This window comes from Salminus brasiliensis, chromosome 22 (assembly GCF_030463535.1).
Source record: "Salminus brasiliensis chromosome 22, fSalBra1.hap2, whole genome shotgun sequence".
In the NCBI taxonomy this organism is placed as follows: Eukaryota; Metazoa; Chordata; class Actinopteri; order Characiformes; family Bryconidae; genus Salminus; species Salminus brasiliensis.
The window spans coordinates 30,322,899-30,344,300 of record NC_132899.1 but is presented as its reverse complement, the minus strand read 5'-3'; the positions used below and the strand labels follow the sequence as shown (position 1 = coordinate 30,344,300).

Sequence of the window (21,402 nt, the reverse complement as noted above, 5' to 3'; positions counted from 1 at the left end):
ATTCCTCCGCCACATTGACATTGCAGATGCCTTCTAACAATACAGACCAATCAGCGCTCTTTATTTAGGCCTCCTACATCTACGCTCACTGGCCATTTGATCAAAAATAACTACCATGCAGATTCACTCTGTTGGTGTACAGAGACAGACTGAAGCCTCAGCTACGGTATCAAGGTCACGGCTGTGCTGAGAATGGTCCACCACCTAAATAATACCTGATCAGCTGTGACCAGACACCAGACGGGGTGAATAAAAGCTACCAAAATAGGTCATGTGGAATGAAATAACTGTCATGACCTCTCCTATAATGGCCTTCAGAGGACACAGTTGTCACAGTCTGGTAAATCTATAACGTTTCCCACCTAAACACATCAGAATATCTGCGTCCAAATACTTATGATCAGGCTGTGTTAAACACTGTCCATTTATTTTTCACCACAAAGTAGGGCAGCAAATATCAGCCACCATCAAACTCTCTTGATGAAACTACCTCCACCATGTTTGGAGGCTGTACTTTAGTCTGGTTAGCTCTCACTGTGAGATGTTGATGAAACTACCTCCACCATGTTTGAAAGGTTGTACTTTAGCCTGGCTAGCTCTCAGTGTGAGTTGCTGATGAAACTACCTCCACCATGTTTGAAAGGTTGTACTTTAGCCTGGCTAGCTCTCAGTGTGAGTTGCTGATGAAACTACCTCCACCATGTTTGGAGGCTGTATTTTAGCCTGGCTAGCTCTCACTGTGAGATGTTGATGAAACTACCTCCACCATGTTTGGAGGCTGTATTTTAGCCTGGCTAGCTCTCACTGTGAGATGTTGATGAAACTACCTCCACCATGATTGGATGCTGTACTTTAGCCTGGTTAGCTCTCACTGTGAGTTGTTGGCCTGCTTCAAAATTTCCACCAAGATGCTTGGTCAGCTAAAAGACACCCACGCTGGCTACCTATCAAGCTGAGGGATTGAACTAACAACCTCCTGGTGATAAAGAAGGTACAACGTTTCGCTGTTAACCAGTCGTTTTTATTTGAATCACTTTAATACAGATTATTTGACACGATTACATCTTCAACAACACATCAGCTATGAAAACCTGCGTTCATGTTCACAGTAGCATCTCTACACAAACTGAACGGTATTACTTGGTTCCTGTAATAGCAGAGTCCTTAATAATGTAGACACAAACTGATCTCACGCTAGAACAGCAAAAACAGTATCTCAGGGAATGCACTTAAAGGCCTTAATAGGTCATAGCGCAAGGTCCTGCAAAGTGCTAAGTCATGGTACGACTCAGCACCACAAAGTGAGATGCAATTGTCTCGATTGTAGACCTTTAACTTGCTAAAGCATCCATATCAAGTTTGTGGAGCACGTAAATATCGTTAATATTAGTTTGTGATGTCACAACACCCCCCCCCCCCAGCACCTTTACATATAATCCTAATTTACATAATACAAAAATACAGTCTATAGACGTTTAGCCCCACCCGCTCACACTGAAGTTATAAGCCTGGGTTTCAACCCAGGCCCAGGCACGTAGCGGGGCAGCCCATCAGAGCTGGGCATATTTACATATATTTGTCTTAAAGGCACTGAATCTGATTCTACTAAACTGTACAAATGTTAAAAAGTGGAAAACGCTCTGCACTGCGGAAGCCCATTAAAGCCAGTGTTGAAACCAGCTCAACCTCAAATGCGTGTAACTCTGCCTTGTGGGCGAGCAGTAGAGTAAAGACTTCTAACACCACTCACTCAGAATCCCTCACTCAGCCCAGTACAGTGAGTATCAGTGAGTAGCGACGTCCTGAGCCCCACAGTGCAGCTCTGTACGGAAACTTTTGGAGTTCCACAGTGTCTTAAATGTGGCCGCTTTATGATAATGCATTACTAGGTTGTCCTGGAAACGTTAATGTAGCTTACATTCGCCCCTCGACCAATCTGAGATCGGCATCGTCCCCAAAAACACTGACCGGTCAACCTCTAAACCCATATATTCCCCTCTTTAAACCCATTCATGATTTCCTTCTTTCAAGCCTCAACAGCTAATGTGAATTAAAATAAGCATTATTTTTTTTATGACTTATTGTTTATGAATGCTATTGTTTATAGTTTATAGTCCCTCCCTATATAGTGAAAAGCTAATAAGGAAGTTGGGATCCATTTCAGGTACAGTCATAGTCTTATGCAAAGATTTGGGCACCTATTGTCAAGTGTAAAGTTCTACACATTTAAGCCACACTGAAAAATTACTGGAAAAACATAACTTATCTAAGATGACGAGAGTAAGAGTGTATCTGTATAAATTAAAAATGTGAAGAATTTAAATTATTGTGTTAATTATCAGTTATCGAATCGTATTGCAATTCTATATTGATGCATCTCTCAAGTTTGGCTGAAGTTTTAAGTCTGATATAGACGGGTGATTTGGAGTGGGTGTGGTCACTCTGTAAGGTCCGCCTCTCCATCAGGTGCCCCCTCACCTCCGGCCCCTGCGTCCTGCAGCATCTGCTTGTACTGGCTTTTGAAGAAGCCGGCCTGAATGGAGACAGAAAATAAACAGTTATGATATCAGTAACGATAATGATAACAATGATATGGATAACAACAAGAATAACGATAATAATAACAATAATATTGACACCAATAACAATATCAGTAACAACATTGATAGTGATAATAAAGATAATAGCAATAACAATAGCAATAATAATAAATACAATAATGCTAATAAGGATAAACAGTAATGATAACAATAACAATATGAATATCTGCACTGACCTTGTAGAGACCAGCAGTAATGAGAGCCAAAATCAGCAGCCCTCCTATTGCTCCTCCGATGATCTCCTTCACTAGGTTTTTCTCCTCATACACCTCCACCTGGGTATTTATCTACACACACACACACACACATATATATATTATTTACAGTACAGGCCAAAAGTTTGGACACATCTTCTCATTTAATGCGTTTTCTGTATTTTCATGACTATTTACATTGTAGATTCTCACTGAAGGCACCAAAACTATGAATGAACACATGTGGAGTTATGTACTTAACAAAAAAAGGTGAAATAACTGAAAACATGTTTTATATTCTAGTGTCTTAAATAGCCACCCTTTGCTCTGATTACTGCTTTGCACACTCTTGGCATTCTCTCAATGAGCTTCAAGAGGTAGTCACCTGAGATGGTTTTCAGGTGTGCCTTATCAGGGTCAATTAGTGGAATTTCTTGCTTTATCAATGGGGTTGGGACCATCAGTTGTGTTGTGCAGAAGTCAGGTTACTACACAGCCGACAGCCCTACTGGACAACTGTTAAAATTCATATTATGGCAAGAACCAATCAGCTAACTAAAGAAAAACGAGTGGCCATCATTACTTTAAGAAATGAAGGTCAGTCAGTCCTTTAAATGTGTCCCCAAGTGGAGTCACAAAAACCATCAAGTGCTACAGCGAAACTGGCACACACGAGGACCGACCCAGGAAAGGAAGACCAAGAGTCACCTCTGCTTCTCAGGACAAGTTCATCCGAGTCACCAGCCTCAGAAATCGCAAGTTAACAGCAGCTCAGATCACAGACCAGTTGAATGCCACACCAGTTCTAGCACCAGACCCATCTCTAGAACAACTGTTAAGAGGAGACTGCGCAAATCAGGCCCTAATGGTCAAATAGCAGGTATATGTAGGTCAGGGGTTATGTAGCCTTATGGTGCGGTCTTGCTAAAAATTAGTATTTGGATCTACTAAAGTTAGAATATTCAGAAAAAGAGTTGTGAGACGGTCGTTTTCCTGCTACAAGGCTGAAACAGGTGCATACGCAAGAGGTTTGTGGCCTAAACAGGAATCTATACATCACTGGTCATCACATTTGCATTTTTGACACCAAGACATCAACCACATCCTCCAGTGTTAGCGGTCTGTAGACCAGGGCTAATTATGTAGCACCAGTTTTTGTAAATTTGGCCCACGTCTGAGCTCACTGGTTTCAAGCTGTTTACTAAGACAAACATGCAGCACACATGCACATACACATACACATACATTGCACATCCATTGTTTAGTCTACCACACTCTGTGTACGTTGAACGTCGTACGTCCCTGATAGCATAGATGAAGCTCAATACCTACATGTCAGCTAAATACACTATGTGTCCAAATGTTTGTGGACACCCCTTCTAATGAATTCATTCAGCTGCTTTAAGTTGCACCCACTGCTAGAGCAGTACTTAGTAGAATAGAACTCCCTGGAGCAGATGTACACAAACCTTACTGGCACCATGCCTAATGACATGGCATGTGCTAGAGGGGTATAAAGCCCCCCAGGATTAAGCCGTGACCACATTTCAAACCACCTTCAAATGTGGTCAGGATTCTCTTGATTTTGTGTGGTTTTTAGGTGTCCAGACTATCACAAATCTCAAATCTGGACCACTGACCAACAGTTAACAGATGTGCCAGCCAACACCAGCCCTCCACTTGGAGAGAGCCAATTGTGCTCTCTCAGACTGCGGCTGCTGATGGCAAAGCGCAATGACTCTGGATTGGAACTCTCAATAGACCACTGAACCACTCGGACCCCTGTAGATATGGTCGTGATAAAATAATAAACTTTTGACAGCCAGACTGTGCTGACAGTGACATGTTTTACAAAACACCCCGACTACAGCTTTAGCCCAACACACCACAACTAATGTAAATCCGGCAATAAAAGCTGCTTCTAAAGCAGGTCTGTGAAGAAAGGGTCAGTTCAGTTACCGTTCTGATGGGGGCGGTGTGGAGAGAGTCCGAGGAATAGTAGACGTATTGGTTTTTGTCATAATCCAGGGTTGCTGTACTGATCAGCTCAAAAATGGCGGTCTTCAGTCCCGTCTAAGAGAAGATACATGAACAACAGACAAGGGTATTAGGGATGTAATGGTACACAAAAGTCACGGTTTGGTTGGCACAGTGGTTTGGACCTTATACTTCGCTCGGAAGACAGTTGTCTGTTCCGCCTAGGGCCGCATAGCGCCCCTATATATATATATATATGTGTGTGTGTGTGTGTGTGTGTGTAGGTATACGTGTTAATGATGTATTTGGGTACAGCACATTTACCTGTTCGATCCAGCCGGAGCTCATGTTCGCAGATATATTGTATAACTCCGCTTCTCGTCTCAAGAAGACTGCATTACACCTGAACACTCTGCACAAAGCCACCGAGCAGTTCTGCACCAAACAGAGAGAGAGCAAGAGAAAGAGAGAGAGGGGAAACATGAGGAAAACCAGGAGCATGAATCCAAACTTCAGGCAAAGACTGGACCAGCCCCTCCGTACTTGACAGTGATGTTCAAAAGCCGATCCGCACCAAGAGCCCTTCCAGCTTCAAGTACGGCTCGGCTCTACCCGCTATCCTTTAAGATCCACGAAGGACAAGCGTCCAGACTTTTTTCTGTCCTGCACCGAAGTGGTCGAACGAACTTTCTCTGGGTGTCTGAACGGCAGAGTCCAACGCTCGATGTCTTCAAACCCAGATTGAAGAACCTCCTTTTCCAAGAGTACTCAGGCAGAGTGTAGAGTGTGTAGAGGATTGTTGTCTCCAGACTGGCTGTATTCTGTATTTAGTAGAGTCTAAGCTTAGAGGGGTCTTTTGGATCCTAGTCTATATAAAGTATAGGTGCACTGGAGAAGAGTGTCTGCTAAACGCCTTCAATAGAAACGTTTTCGAGCCTGTTTTGGTCATAGCCGACGGAATATGTTGTTTGGGGGGAGGGATACCCAAAGCTGATCCCACCTCTCACTGTGCTTTCCTTCTCTCTCTCTTTCTCTCTCTCTGGGTGCTGAATGTGTGACCTGTTGATCTAATGTTTTTTCTACTCTGTATATTTATTTATGTAATATTTTACCTACATAATTTTCCTCCAACAGTTTCTCAAGGATCTTATAATTATTAACATCGTGCAACCGCTACTCACCACCAGCGGCTTTTTCTGTAGCGCCGCCACAAAGTCAGAGATTGTGGGTTTCTCGTCTCGATCTGTGCTACAGCCTTTAATCTAGAAGAAAAGAAAAAACAGTACACGATCAGCCATCTTCACTACAATCCAGGGTAGATGTACTTGCTCATACTTACCGTCATCCTTCCTGCCATTATACCAGTGTTTATTTAAAGACCATTTATTTTAATAGAGTCTAACCTACAGCCTGTCTCTCTTTCAAGGAGCAGTTTGGTAAAAAAAAAAAAAAAGAATCAAAGAATCGCGACAGATTCAGTCGATCAACCGAGACATGTTTGAGGTGCGCTTCTTTAGTTGGGACTGTGGGACGCAAACACAAGCTGTGTCCAAATCTGTGCCCTGTTCACTATGTAGCGCAGTCCGAAAACGTGCTGCAAAATGTTCAGTGCGCTGTAACAATCCCACGATGCACCACAGTATACAGTGTACAAACGTTGTACACTAAACGGAATCAGAATACCCACAATCCCTTGAGTTCAGTCCCGTTGGTTTAAAGATTAGCATGCAGTTGCTCTGAGGGAGACACGTTGAGGGAGACGCACTCGGCTGTTGTGCACAGGGAGGTGTCCAAAATCGATCACTACCTAGTGGGATTCTGTTCCCTATAAAAGTGCATATGTAGTAATCTGAATTTAGCATTTAGGGAAATGCTTACTAAATATATCTTTTGAACTTAAGACTGATCTAGTGTTTGTTAGCAATGTTAGCCTAGCATCTCCTGTCAGCAACCAAACACGTCTTGGCTGACCGGCTGCATTTGGGGTCATTGATCAATCATATTCTTTGGGTTAATTCAGGCTATCTACATATTCAGTCCTGGGGCACTGAATAATAAGCTTACTGTGCATCCTCCACAGCGGAGGTGAATGAAAGCAGACGTCTGAACCTCTATAAAAGCTCCCTTACAGAAAGTTCTTCCACCCAATGGTGATGAAGACGCTGTCTAACGCCTGAGACACTGTTCTACCAGAGTTCTGAGACGATCCTGGCCTTAAAATCCATTCATGGTGGATGGATACATTGGCAGGGTGTCGTGTGGCAAGAAATAGTCCCAAAATAAAAGGTATTAGTTCAGATTCTCAATTTTCCCATCATTATAATTTCATACAAAACTCAGAAGATACGTGTAGGTTCACTGGTGTGTTTGGAAAGTCAATGAAATTAGGCTATGATATTTGTGCTGTAGTCATGGCGACCAACGCCTGGTTCCATTCACCACCACTGAGTCCAGTGGAGTTTCACACCACACCCCTCACTCTGAATGGGTTCATCTCGACCATAGACAGTTCTTAGCTTTTACAGATTCAGTACCTGCAAGTTAGTGGCCCAGATGTCCTTATCTCCCAGTTTTATTGGCACTCTGATGAAAACAGTGAGGTTTACGTCCCGTAGGTCGTTCTCCACCTAGAAGAAAGGGTGAGAGATTGAAGAGGAGTTGAATCAGAATCAGAATCTGGTCTGAGAGAGCACAATTCGTCATGAAACCCACTGCGTTCTTTGTTCTGCCTACCTTGAAAATTTGACTGACTGGCTTCACCAGGTTGTTCTTCCCTGCGGTGAAGTTAATGTGGATGCTGGAGTTCTCGTGCCTTGAGGAAAATCGACCAAATGACGTTATTTACAATCCCAGAGCTTGAAAGATGCTCTCTAGACATACATGAGCAGCCCCATGCTCAGTGCCCTTCTCACACAACAGGAAGGTAGGAACAGGGAAACTAACCTTATCAGTGCGACGTAGATGGCGTATTTCACATCAATGCTTTCGTTTTTGGACAGCTCGCTGAAAGGTGAGTGTTTGTCGTTGCCACTGTGAGGTTGGGGAAAGTTGGGTCAGTTAAGTAAGTAGAACACATTCTGACACAACGCATTTAGACAGGCAGAAATGTTGTGTGGTGACATTCAGCCCTACTTGTTTTCAGCTCCTGCTGTTCCTACTTAGAGGTGGGGTTTACTGTAACAGACTGAGGGGCTAATTGTGCCATTTCCGTGGGCTGATAACACATACCCACACATTATCCTAAAGCCATCACACAGCTGCCTCAGCATCTGAATAATGAATTCAACACAAATAGCCTCTTCCTGCAGACCCCTCTAGTGGTGCTGGACTGTGTGGTGTGGTGAATTTGGTGGTGTCGTCAGGAGGAGTGTACTGTAGATGTGATGGTGGGTCAGGAGGAGTGTACTGTAGATGTGATGTTGGGTCAGGAGTGTACTGTAGATGTGATGGTGGGTCAGGAGTGACTGTAGATGTGATGGTGGGTCAGGAGCGTACTGTAGATGTGATGGTGGGTCAGGAGAATACTGTAGATGTGATGGTGGGTCAGGAGTGTACTGTAGATGTGATGGTGGGTCAGGAGGAGTGTACTGTAGATGTGATGTTGGGTCAGGAGTGTACTGTAGATGTGATGGTGGGTCAGGAGTGACTGTAGATGTGATGGTGGGTCAGGAGCGTACTGTAGATGTGATGGTGGGTCAGGAGAATACTGTAGATGTGATGGTGGGTCAGGAGTGTACTGTAGATGTGATGTTGGGTCAGGAGTGTACTGTAGATGTGATGGTGAGTCAGGAGCGTACTGTAGATGTGATGGTGGGTCAGGAGGAGTGTACTGTAGATGTGATGGTGGGTCAGGAGAATACTGTAGATGTGATGGTGGGTCAGGAGTGTACTGCAGATGTGATGTTGGGTCAGGAGTGTACTGTAGATGTGATGGTGGGTCAGGAGGAGTGTACTGTAGATGTGATGGTGGGTCAGGAGGAGTGTACTGTAGATGTGATGGTGAGTCAGGAGCGTACTGTAGATGTGATGGTGGGTCAGGAGGAGTGTACCGTAGATGTGATGGTGGGTCAGGAGGAGTGTACCGTAGATGTAATGGAGGGTCAGGAGCATACTGTAGATGTGATGGTGGGTCAGGAGTGTACTGTAGATGTGATGGTGGGTCAGGAGGAGTGTACTGTAGATGTGATGGTGGGTCAGGAGGAGTGTACTGTAGATGTGATGGTGGGTCAGGAGTGTACTGTAGATGAGATGGTGGGTCAGGAGGAGTGTACTGTAGATGTGATGGTGGGTCAGGAGGAGTGTACCGTAGATGTAATGGAGGGTCAGGAGTGTACTGTAGATGTGATGGTGGGTCAGGAGTGTACTGTAGATGTGATGGTGGGTCAGGAGGAGTGTACTTTAGATGTGATGGTGGGTCAGGAGTGTACTGTAGATGTGATGGTGGGTCAGGAGGAGTGTACCGTAGATGTAATGGAGGGTCAGGAGCATACTGTAGATGTGATGGTGGGTCAGGAGTGTACTGTAGATGTGATGGTGGGTCAGGAGTGTACTGTAGGTGTGATGGTGGGTCAGGAGTGTACTGTAGATGTGATGGTGGATTAGGAGGAGTGTACTGTAGATGTGATGGTGGGTCAGGAGTGTACTGTAGATGTGATGGTGGGTCAGGAGGAGTGTACTGTAGATGTGATGGAGGGTCAGGAGTGTACTGTAGATGTGATGGTGGGTCAGAAGGAGTGTACCGTAGATGTAATGGAGGGTCAGGAGCATACTGTAGATGTGATGGTGGGTCAGGAGTGTACTGTAGGTGTGATGGTGGGTCAGGAGTGTACTGTAGATGTGATGGTGGATTAGGAGGAGTGTACTGTAGATGTGATGGTGGGTCAGGAGGAGTGTACTGTAGATGTGATGGTGGGTCAGGAGTGTACTGTAGATGTGATGGTGGGTCAGGAGTGTACTGTAGATGTGATGGTGGGTCAGGAGTATACTGTAGATGTGATGGTGGGTCAGGAGAATACTGTAGATGTGATAGTGGGTTAGGAGAAGTGTACTGTAGATGTGATGGTGGGTCAGGAGTGTACTGTAGATGTAATGGTGGGTCAGGAGGAGTGTACTGTAGATGTGATGGTGGGTCAGGAGTGTACTGTAGATGTGATGGTGGGTCAGGAGTGTACTGTAGATGTGATGGTGGGTCAGGAGTATACTGTAGATGTGATGTTGGGTTAGGAGTGTACTGTAGATGTGATGGTGGGTCAGGAGGAGTGTACTTTAGATGTGATGTTGGGTTAGGAGTGTACTGTAGATGTGATGGTGGGTCAGGAGGAGTGTACTGTAGATGTGATGTTGGGTTAGGAGTGTACTGTAGATGTGATGGTGGGTCAGGAGTGTACTGTAGATGTGATGGTGGGTCAGGAGGAGTGTACCGTAGATGTGATGTTGGGTTAGGAGTGTACTGTAGATGTGATGTTGGGTTAGGAGTGTACCGTAGATGTGATGGTGGGTCAGGAGAATACTGTAGATGTGATGGTGGGTTGGGAGGAGTGTACTGTAGATGTGATGGTGGGTCAGGAGGAGTGTACTGTAGATGTGATGGTGGATTAGGAGGAGTGTACTGTAGATGTGATGGTGGGTCAGGAGGAGTGTACTGTAGATGTGATGGTGGGTCAGGAGTGTACTGTAGATGTGATGGTGGATTAGGAGGAGTGTACTGTAGATGTGATGGTGGGTCAGGAGGAGTGTACTGTAGATGTGATGGTGGGTCAGGAGTGTACTGTAGATGTGATGGTGGGTCAGGAGGAGTGTACTGTAGATGTGATGGTGGGTCAGGAGTGTACTGTAGATGTGATGGAGGGTCAGGAGCATACTGTAGATGTGATGGTGGGTCAGGAGGAGTGTACCGTAGATGTGATGTTGGGTTATGAGTGTACTGTAGATGTGATGGTGGGTCAGGAGGAGTGTACTGTAGATGTGATGTTGGGTCAGGAGTGTACTGTAGGTGTGATGGTGGGTCAGGAACGTACTGTAGATGTGATGGTGGTGAGACTGGTTTGGGGTGGGGGTGGGGGAGTAGTATCATGTGCAGCATTCCTCATTCTGAGATACGTGTGAAGTGTGTGTGTTGGTAGAATATCGGTCCTACCTGGCAGCAGTTGCACTGAACTTCACCGTCCTGTCAAAGTTACTTTCTTTGTTAATGCTGTATGTGATCTCGAAGACCGCCTAAAAAAGGAACACCCAATGAGAAGATCAGGGTTAAACCAGATGCACAGACAACACTGCAAATTCAGAGGCTCATTCTCAGCTTGCCTCCACACTTCCTTAACTAGTACAGTCAGCCAAACTGAATCTAATGCAAAGTACCTTATTCTCCTTATTCTGCCTTAATCCTGGGTCATTTATTAACGATGCAAATACTACTGATAAAAGCTCAGTCCCAGAGAAAACCATATTTGACTTACAAAGGCGTTCTCCCTGAGGATGGGTTTACTGATGTAGCAGGTGGTCTTCCCCTGAAAAATTTGCTGATCGCTGTCCACAGACTCACACTCCACTCGGCCCTGCTCACACAGAAAACCTTTTGAGCTTTTGAACGGTACAGCATTTTAGATGCAGTCCAGTTTCACCAGAGAGCTTAGCAATGTAAAACCTCAGGGCCTTGTATGCCTTCAGAGAAGGTTTCTGTCACATTTTATGGTCCATTATGACTGAATCAGACAATTGTGTTTCATGTTGTGAGGAGATCATCATCTTATTTCCCAATTCAAACAATGATGGCAAATTCTGAACCATTTAAAATACAACAGAAAACCTATTGGTAAAACTAACAGTGTTACGGGTGGGTGGTTTACCTGGTATACCGACATGGGTTAGAGTAATGACATGTATAGACAGCGCCTCTGTTTAATATTATTTAATATTATTTAATATTATTTAGTATAGGGCTGCAACTATCTAATATTTTTGGAATCGAGTATTCTGTTGTTTTTTATATCAATTAATCTAATTCAGTACCTGTTTACTGGTAAACCTCCTGAAGGAAAGTCCAAAGGGGTACGTCAGCATGACGTGAGCGTTGTAGGAGTTCTCGCCTCTGTTCGCCACGAAAACCGTCACGTTCATGTCCTGCATAATTCCAACCTTTATGTCTGAGTGTCTGAAAAAGATACAGAAATATAAAATATACAAAGGTAGTAAATCGATCTGCTGAGGCCTCTGCTGTTATTATTATCTGTTATTATGGGCTAGATGAGTCTAAAGCCGCCCCAGCATTAAGCTGTGCAGCAGCGGAAGAACTGCGTTCTATGGAATGATGGTGGAGCACAATCCAATACTTTTGGTCAAAGTTGGGGGGTTGGGGATGATGAGGTGGGTCAAATCCTAACAGTAATACAAGTCCAAAATCTAGTAGAAAGCCGGCTTCCCTGGACAGTACAGACAGTTACTCCAACTATTTTTAATTTGAATACTTTTGATTTTAGAAGAAACAGTGAATGAGCAGGTATCCCAATACTTTTGTCTGTATAGTGTATCTTGACGGTGGGGGGGGTTCTAATAAATTTGCTTTGGTTTGGACTGTTTCGGATTTGTAGAAGAGCCTCAAAAGTCCAGCCATAGTCTGACTGGAGTGCTCCTTTAAGCTTAATTACTTTGAATTAGCTTTTTAAATGTGACAACAGAAAGTAATTAACTCAAGGCAGTGCATGATTTCCTCACCCAGAGAAGTTGAAATCCACTTTCAGGTTGTCAATGCAAATGTTGTCAGTTCCACAGTTTATTTCAAAATCCAGCTGTGAAGTTAGATTAGATAGTTAATGATGTTGGACTGCAATGCTAGGTCTAATGTTGGGCTCTGTCTATTATTTCATTTAGAGGCTAATACATTGTTTACAAACTAGTATAACTCAAGTATTGGATCAAGTACTGGAGTTCTTAGACCAGAGTTCTGGGATCAGAGTCCGAAGATCAGAGATCTGAGTTTTTAGATCAGTTCTAAGATCAGAGTTCTTAGACCAGAGTTCTGAGATCGGAGTTCTGGGATCAGAGTTCTGGGATCAGAGTTCTGAGTTCTTAGACCAGAGTTTTAAGAGCAGAGATCAGAGTTTTTAGATCAGTTCTAAGATCAGAGTTCTTTGACCAGAGTTCTTAGATCAAAGTTCTTAGATCAGAGTTTTTAGATCAGAATTCTGGGATCAGAGTTCTTAGATCTCAGTTCTAAGACCAACATTCTGAGATCAAAGTTCTACAATGTGAGCTCCAAAACCAGAGTTCTGATATCTCAGTTCTGGGATCAGAGTTCTGGGATCAGAGTTCTTGGATCAGAACTTTTAGATCAGAGTTCTAAAAGAGATCTCATTTCTGAGATGAAAGTTCTGAGATCTAAAATGTGTTCTAAAATGTGAGTTCTGAGATCAGAGTTCTGAGTTCTTAGACCAGAGTCCTCAGATCAAAGTTCAGAGTTTTTAGATCAGAATTCTGCGATCACAGATCTTAGATTTCAGTTCTTAGATTTCAGTTCTTAGATCTCAATTCTTAGATCACAGTTCTGGGACCAGAGTTCTTAGATGTGTTCTGCTGTAGAAGATGAATTAAGAAAGGCTTACTAAAGACTCTTACATTGTGATCTGAGGTGGTTCGTATACCAGGAAGAAGAACTGGCTTTAAAGAGTCCAGTCCTCTAATGGGGACGCCCTCAAAAGAAAAGGTCAACTCGTTGGACAGCGGGTTCACAACGTCCTCAGTGCAGGCCTGACAGAGCAAGATAGAGCAGAATAAATCAACACAAGTGAGAATTAAATATTAGACACCAGTAGACCAACATCCACAGGTGTCAGTCCAGAGTATGTATGAGTCAGACTAGATTATAAGATCAGATCAGATTTGAACGGTATCAGCGAACACTCAGGATTAAGACCCTCAGATTGGGGGGGGCAAATTATGGCTGTAGGTGAGTGATAGGATACTGTATTGTTCTTGGTAACATTACACAAAAGAACATGACATGACCACCCCGTCACACTAACTCGTTTTGTCTATTAATAAAATACTGTTGCTGTGAATGATATCACAAAAAGGACGTGACATCATTTGCCACGCTCAGCCCAATCCAACCACACCGTCACAAATAGAGTGATTTTGCTTTTATACCACATGAAGAACTGTGGCCATTTTAGAATCCAATTAACCACCATGTCACGCCTTGTTGTGAATATGGCTCCCATGTCTGAATAAAATGTATAATATTTAGAAGGACTTTATCCCTGAGGTGGGAGGATACGGTTTTGGAGGTTGATCATATCATTCATGTTTTGCATTTTTACAGAATGTGTAGAACATTAAAGGTGGTGATTATCTAAAGGTTTTTATTATCAGAAATTTTGGCTTTTAAATAACATGACCTGAAAAAATTGTGCTGGAAATTACGAACAAAGTAAAGAAGATATGTTTTGATTTTAGGTTGAATTTCAACACCAATTTACAGAAATTTTATCCAGCCTTCGTTTGGTTCATATCAACTGATGCTTTTTTATGAGATTAGAATAAAACCTTTAAACCTCTGTCCCATATCCTCCTGAGCCTCATTTTTTGTCCAATGGGCTGGGTATCTAGCATTGCTGTCCAATAAAAATCATGTATCTCCAAAATAGCAACTTTACAGGACAAGGCAGAAACGTCCTGAACGGAAGTCAATCTAAAATAGTTTAGAGTTAGAGTTTATTCCATGTAGGTTAGAGCATTTCTATTGGTCCATTCATCCAGAATCGTTCACACAGTGTACAGAAGCAGCAACCAAGGAGGAAACCTAAAACGGACAAAAGATGGAGATACATATTTTTCACTGGACAGCAGCAATATGTACATTTTGGGGGCGTAAATAAAAAGATTTAAGGTTCACCATTACGATCTTTTCCCAAAACCAGTTTCTGTAGCAAGAGATTAAAACGAATAGTTCTGCTGCACAACACAGGTCTGTCACAACACACTAAGCAATTCACTCACCTCTATGGAGAACGTGTGGTCTTTGCAGATTTCACTCAGACCAACCACCATCGTGTCAGACAGGATGCGTTTTTTTGCTGAGAAAAACGCCCGGTAGGTCTGCCGTTTGGCGTCAAGTTTTAATGAGTAGTTAATATTTGCTTCCAAGTCTAAACAACAGGGACAAAAATGTCTTGAAGAAAACCGTGTCAACTAAAGCAACACCAAAAGGTACAGCACGTATCCTGAAGTCGGGCAGTTTGGATCACACAGCCATACAGACCTGATCTCTGAGAGTTATATCTGATTAGTTTGAAGCACAAATGCAGAGTGTTCTGCAAAGGACTTGAGCAGTCCGTGTTTTTGGTGGGGATTTTCGTAGGTCTATATGTCACTTTGGTCTCCAAGGACACGATGGGTCTGGACCTGAGCAGAACAGCAGGGAGCAGTAATGTGTCAGTGCAGAGTTTTGAGCAAGAACATGGAAAGCACAATTTGTGTGGGGCACTGTAATGGGGTGGAGAGGCGCTGTAAGGACGATTCTAAGGGCCCATGACTGATAGGGCTCCTCAAAAATGTATTAATTGAGTATTCTGAGAATTGCCGAATTGTGGGCTTCTGAGACCCAGTGTAATATCTTTTCATGGGGCCCTGGCAGCACCCCGGGAAGGAGGGATGCGCTCCACATGTTCGTCTCCACATTTTGCCAAACCTGAACAACATGGCCGCTCCTTTAGATCCAATAGCAATGTCCTGCAGCTGGTCGTTATTCTGGTCCAGGGCAGTCTGGCTCAGAGACAAGCCGAAGAACCGCAGATCCGTCCGCACAGACGAACCACTGATTCTCTGCCATTAGAAAAACAGAAAAGAGATGGTCATGTTCAGGGCGACGCCCTCTAGTGTACCACTGCAAAGGTTTTAAAGTACTGGGACTTTAAAAGTATTGGGACGCCTGCTCATTTAATGTTTCTTCTGAAATCAAGGGTATTAAAAAGAGCTGATCCTGCTTTTGTTGGAGCAGCTGTCTCTGCTGTCCAAGGACGACGGTTTCTGCTAGATCCTGGAAGAGCATTGCTGTGAAGATTTTGTTGCATTTAGTGAGGTCAGAATGCTGGATGATCAGCACCTCACCTCATTCCATCCAAAAGTACTGGATGGAGAGCCAACCATCGTTCCAGATGCTCCACATCTCAATACTGCTAGCACACACCTGGCATTAGGCAGCATGGTGCCAGTAGGTCATTGATGTTTATATGCTCCAGAGTGTCCTATTTTATTGACAGTACGTCTCTACAGGGATAAGACAAGGTGATGTCTCTCGTTCTTATTCACCCACTCACCTGTGAATAGGTGGGGGAGAGGTCTCCCGTTCTTCCATTAAAGATGTAGACGCTGCCATGTCCATTGTCCTCCAGAGGAGCTCCAATAACAACATCAGCGATTCTATCCCCATCTAGATCTCCTGGACTGGCCAGCGAGGAGCCAAACCTACCCCTCTGGCCAGCCATTCCTTCCAGTGTCATTATTTGCCTCTTTCAAAAAAATATGAAGGAAAAATTAATTAGGTTGCATATGACCAGTCCAGATGACCAGCAGGTTATGCCCCAGAAGCAAATCATTGGCTGAAAACAATATTAGGAGGAAACCAGACGATAACTGAGGGCTGAGGGCTTTGTTTGACTTACCCAGTCTGAAACGGAGTAGACAAAGACTATTCCTTCCTGACCAGACTGTGTATACAGTGGAGCAGAAACCAGCAGCAGGTCTGCGAAGGTGTTACTCCTGAAGTCCACCACACACACTTCAGCTCCAAAGTAGGCTCCAATCTGAGGCTGAAGGAAAGAGGACCAGTTCAGGGTTTAATTCAAGAGAAGGCTTGTTCATTAGTCTGTGACCTGCGGGCAGGAGAACCTGTAAAATGAGCTGAGCACCTTGGGAGAATCCAGCCGATTGATCGTTCCCCACTTGTCTGAACGAATCACTACTCCTTTATGCTCGTGCCTTGGAGCTCCCAGAACAACATACGTGTTGCTGCGAGTATTCGCCACTGTCATGGAGTAACCTGTGAACACAGTGATCATCAGAGCTTCTCTTAATGAGGTCGGCCACTTTATTAGAAACACCTACCTCCTGCGCTTCCACTCGCTGGCCACTTTGTTGGAAATCACAAAACACTTCACTTACAAGCACTGGCCACTTTATTAGAAACACCTACTCTTGTGCTTCCACTCGCTGGCCACTTTATTAGAAACACCTACTCTTGTGCTTCCACTCGCTGGCCACTTTATTATAAACACCTACTTTTGTGCTTCCACTCGCTGGCCACTTTATTAGAAACACCTACTCTTGTGCTTCCACTCGCTGGTCACTTTACTAGAAACACCTACTCTTGTGCTTCCATTCGCTGGTCGCTTTATTAGAAACACCTACTGTTGTGCTTCCACTCGCTGGCCACTTTATTGGAAACCACTAGCAAAACTTCGACCCACTGACCACTTAATTAGAATCTTCCACCTGGTCAGTTTTTGACCACAAGACCACTGTTGACCAGATCTTTTTGGGTTGGTGGGCAGTTCTCAGCACAGTGGCGCTGGTGAGAGTCTTTGAGGTACATCAGCGTAACTGCTAGGCTGAGAGCAGACGACCACAGACCACCACCTAAAAACTGTGCATCAACAGATGAGCGACAGTCTCTAACTGAACTCCAGCAAAGTGGAGCTACAGGAGAGGGGTTTCTGATAAAATGGCCGGGGAGTGCAGCAGTGTTTGGAGATCATCCTTACCTAAATAGCTGTCGTGTTCACTGCCCGCCTGAAATTCGCCATAAGGACTTCCACGTGAATACCGCTGGTATCCTCCTTTCCACTGGTAAGCCCCAACTGCGCTCAACAGTACGATCCCCTGAACACACAGAGAAACATCAGCTCATACATGTGAGCTTCAAGATAAACAATGAGTGTTACACTTCATATGGTGTTCTGACTCCATCAGAACATATGGACTAAATGGACAAAAGTATTTGGACACCCGCTTGTTCATTGTTTCTTCTAGAATCAAGGGTATTAAAACATGTTTGTGCTGCTTTTAGAGTTAGAGTAACTGTCTCTACTGTCCATGGAAGAAGGCAGCGTTCTATTTGATTTTGGAGGGGAGCATTGTAGTCAGGCTTTGTGTGTCTTTATTCGGGGGCAAAGTACCTGTGAAAGCCACACTTCCAATCTCATCGCCTTAATTGGAACACCTTTTGCCTTCACTTACTTTTTCTAGCCTGCACTGTGGATGTTTACTCACCGATGTGCCGGGTAAAAGCTATGAGCAGTGCAGCTGTTTATGTGTTATTAGTTTAGTTAAATTCTGTTAGTCTAAAATTGTGACATCAATATATATGTCCATGTCCATAGGCTTCTTTTTACCCCTGACAAGTTTTCACCGACAACTGACCAGTCCACCACACCACAAATTTATCGGATGCATATAAAATAAAACCCATTCTTTAAAAGTACATTTGGGAGACTCTCCACACTGAAGCCGTCCTGTGCAAACTCCATTCTGGAGGAATCCCCTGATGTCTGGGTCCCTAGAACAAATCAGAAAAAAATAAGTCAAGAGACAAATCCACACAAAAATAAAGGTCAAAGTAATAACTGACTCGCAAACCTGTTTGGCCCTAGATAATACAGTTGCACTAGAAATGATTCCCCTCTCACTACACATTAGGGTTATTAGCTAAATGTCCAAACCTTCAGCTGTTTGCAATCAACCAATCAAACAAGCAATCAATCAATATCTCAACAGAAACTAATAGATCAAGTGCTTGTTCAACATTTACACAAATATGACTTTTAATTACGACTGCAGTCTCAGAGTTCTTCAACCCCTCAGAGATTGCTGATTATGAGGTTTGACTGCATGTTAGAAATATGGGCAAGTCAAGAGCTCACTGCATTCAAAAACAAGGAGAAGGGTCCAGAAAGTAGCAAAGCCCTGAATGGTCCCAGAGTTAGAGGGACACTGGCTACACTACCTGGACGTGGCAAAAAGAGGAAGCCATCACTGGCTGCCATCAGATTCCTGAGGAGGCGGGTGGTCAGAAACCCTAGAGTGACTGCAAAAAAGACCTGTAGCAGGATTTGGTGGCAGCCAGCACTGAGGTTTCAGCCTGCACTAACACTGAAGCTTGCCATAGCCGGACACCTCTACTGACCCAACAACACAAGAACAGTGGGCTTCAATCTGCTCAGAACCAAATAAATAAGCCACAGGAGTTCTGAAGTTTAGTTCTGTGGAGCGACATTGAAACAAAAATTGTTCAGGCCTGTTAATAAGCAGTATATCCGTCTGAAGAATACACTGAAAAGAACACCCTGCCTACAGTGAAGCATGCTGGTGGCTCGGAGATGCTCTGGGGCTGCTTTTGCTTCATCTGGCACTGGTAACCTGCAGCTTGTGGAGGAAAGGCAAGACGGAGTCAATCAATGATCAGGAAATCCAAGTTGAAAGTGTCATGCCTGAAGCTGGGCATCATTGGACCTTGCAACAGGACAATGATCCCAAGCATACCTCATCAAGTCCACCAAAGCTTGGTTTCAGAAGAAACCCTTGTAGATTCTAGAGTGGCCATCACAGTTGCTGACTTGAACCCCACAGAAAATCTTTATTGAAGAAGGCGGCCATGAATATCAGTGAACTGGAGGTCAATGCCCATGGGGAATGGGCTGAGATTCCTCAGGAAAGCTGCCAGATGCTTGTGATGAAGGGGTTGAATAATTCTGGGACTGCAGTCGTCATTAAAAGGGGAATTTAGTGTTGAATGTGGAAAAGGCTCTGGTTCTATTAGTTCTGTTGAGATATTTAAATTACTCTTGTTTGATTGGTTGAACAGCTGAAAATTTGGGCATTTTGCTAATGAACCTAATTTGCAGTGGGGTTTAAATCATTTCGATTAATATAAAGCTTTCAACATCAAAAGTGTTACCGATGTACCTTCAATTGCAATTATGTTCTCCTCCAGAATTTTGCGGATTTTGTCCAGCACATCAAAGCTATCCACTTTAAATTTGTGTTCACTGTCGGGATCAGATGCAATGGTGTTCAGCTCTTCCTCTGCAGAGGGACTGTTAAAGGCATTACCGACCTGAAGAGGTAAAATATAGAACAGATATGGAGAAATTTAGCCACTGCCATGCACTGTGAAAGGAACCACTGTTAAAATCTGAAAAAAATACACTGAAAGCCATTTTTCCCAGCTTTTGTTTTACACTGAAATTTGAAATAGCCTAACAGGTAGGGCTTAATGATACATTCTCGAATAAAAGTCTTCAATCTGGAAAGTGTTTTAAGTTGGGGATGAATGAGCCAAAGAAGCAGTTTTTTGCATTAGCATTTTGCGTTAGCAGTGGTTTGATGGTTTAGGTTTTACGGTGGACTAGTTTTTGCGAATCGGTATATTTATCGGTATGGGGAGAACTGGAAACTACATAGTTAAAAAGAAAATTTGGGGAAATAATTGCCTGTGGTGCAGACTGTGTTAACATAGGGACATGTCTTACCCCAATAGCGTAGCGAATGATGTTATTCCGTTCTGCATATTCAGCAGCATTGTTCAAATTAGCATCACCACGACTTGATTCACCATCAGTGACAACAATCAGAACTCGGTGAGCGTTTGGCCTGGCTTCGGTAAATAATTCACTCCTGCACAAAACACATTAAACAAAGGCTAAGTTCAGCAGCACAGTGGTAATGTCCCAGTGATTTTACTTAACATCAAAGCGCAGCATAGGAAACAATGCCTTTCACATAGAGAACAAGTCTTACACAAGTTTGTTGATCGCATTTCCGGTGAAGGTCAATTCTCTCATCTGTGTTATGCCCAGTATTTGAGCGGAGTCCAATATGTTAGTGAAGCGTATGTGTATATTACAATACCTAGAGTACTGTGCAACAGCAAACTGAAAAAGAAATGAGAGCAATGCAGGTTTCAAAAGCAAGATTCTTCATTCCTTGGCTGGTCTGTGTATACCTTAAACACAGTACCTACATAAATCATAAGGGAAAAGTGTTCTATATAGTACCAAACTATAGTTCCATGACTTGAAATGATAGCAGAACCCATTTTTTACACTGTAGAGCAAAAAAGAATGTGACCAAGGCAAATAATCTTTAAATGCTCCCAGCATCCACATTAAAGTAAGAAAAGGATCATTGCCCTCTGTGGAGAACATAGTTTAAGATGTTCCTGCACATACCCGAATATCCCGGGAAATTAATCCTTGGACCAGTGTTACAACAAAATTCTTCATTTTGTGAAAATCATTACGTGATACACTTCCAGAGCCATCCAATAAAAAAGCAATATCTGTTTGTGCAGGAGGTGGGCAATCTGAGAACAACACAGGAGAGAAAGATCATTATACAGAGGAAGACTTGTGTTGGGTTAGAGCTTTTGTTTTTGCTCCATTTGTCTCACCCCTTAGTGTGCTCGGTATCGGCCTTCCTACATTACTGCCAACCACTGGGAAACACATGCCGTTGTAGGTCGTAGTTACTTTGCAGCTTTTGGGGATGGTTGGACCACAGACCTGAAGAACAGAGAGAGTTCATAAATGTTCTTAAGAACGTTTCAGAAATGAATTAATAGATAAATAACAGTTTGACTA

General features: G+C 43.5%; 1 protein-coding gene across 1 annotated transcript in view; it reads right to left on the bottom strand.

The window, feature by feature from the left end:
* Positions 1 to 1,023: 1,023 nt before the first annotated feature.
* Positions 1,024 to 21,402, bottom strand: part of LOC140544478 (integrin alpha-M) — a 47,198-nt gene continuing 26,819 nt past the window's right edge. The window contains exons 6-31 of the mRNA XM_072668009.1: positions 21,213 to 21,324; positions 20,992 to 21,125; positions 20,561 to 20,694; positions 20,293 to 20,437; positions 19,727 to 19,877; positions 18,247 to 18,320; positions 17,527 to 17,644; positions 16,675 to 16,805; positions 16,429 to 16,575; positions 16,084 to 16,275; positions 15,456 to 15,589; positions 15,027 to 15,169; positions 14,765 to 14,913; positions 13,382 to 13,513; positions 12,482 to 12,555; positions 11,780 to 11,921; positions 11,227 to 11,325; positions 10,908 to 10,987; positions 7,715 to 7,801; positions 7,505 to 7,583; positions 7,306 to 7,398; positions 5,953 to 6,033; positions 5,096 to 5,206; positions 4,754 to 4,867; positions 2,777 to 2,887; positions 1,024 to 2,533 (exon numbers count right to left, since the gene is read on the bottom strand). Of these exons, the coding sequence (XP_072524110.1) occupies positions 2,438 to 2,533; positions 2,777 to 2,887; positions 4,754 to 4,867; positions 5,096 to 5,206; positions 5,953 to 6,033; positions 7,306 to 7,398; positions 7,505 to 7,583; positions 7,715 to 7,801; positions 10,908 to 10,987; positions 11,227 to 11,325; positions 11,780 to 11,921; positions 12,482 to 12,555; positions 13,382 to 13,513; positions 14,765 to 14,913; positions 15,027 to 15,169; positions 15,456 to 15,589; positions 16,084 to 16,275; positions 16,429 to 16,575; positions 16,675 to 16,805; positions 17,527 to 17,644; positions 18,247 to 18,320; positions 19,727 to 19,877; positions 20,293 to 20,437; positions 20,561 to 20,694; positions 20,992 to 21,125; positions 21,213 to 21,324 (3,063 nt within the window). The 3' untranslated portion in view covers positions 1,024 to 2,437. The remainder of the gene's footprint in view (positions 2,534 to 2,776; positions 2,888 to 4,753; positions 4,868 to 5,095; positions 5,207 to 5,952; positions 6,034 to 7,305; positions 7,399 to 7,504; positions 7,584 to 7,714; positions 7,802 to 10,907; positions 10,988 to 11,226; positions 11,326 to 11,779; positions 11,922 to 12,481; positions 12,556 to 13,381; positions 13,514 to 14,764; positions 14,914 to 15,026; positions 15,170 to 15,455; positions 15,590 to 16,083; positions 16,276 to 16,428; positions 16,576 to 16,674; positions 16,806 to 17,526; positions 17,645 to 18,246; positions 18,321 to 19,726; positions 19,878 to 20,292; positions 20,438 to 20,560; positions 20,695 to 20,991; positions 21,126 to 21,212; positions 21,325 to 21,402) is intronic.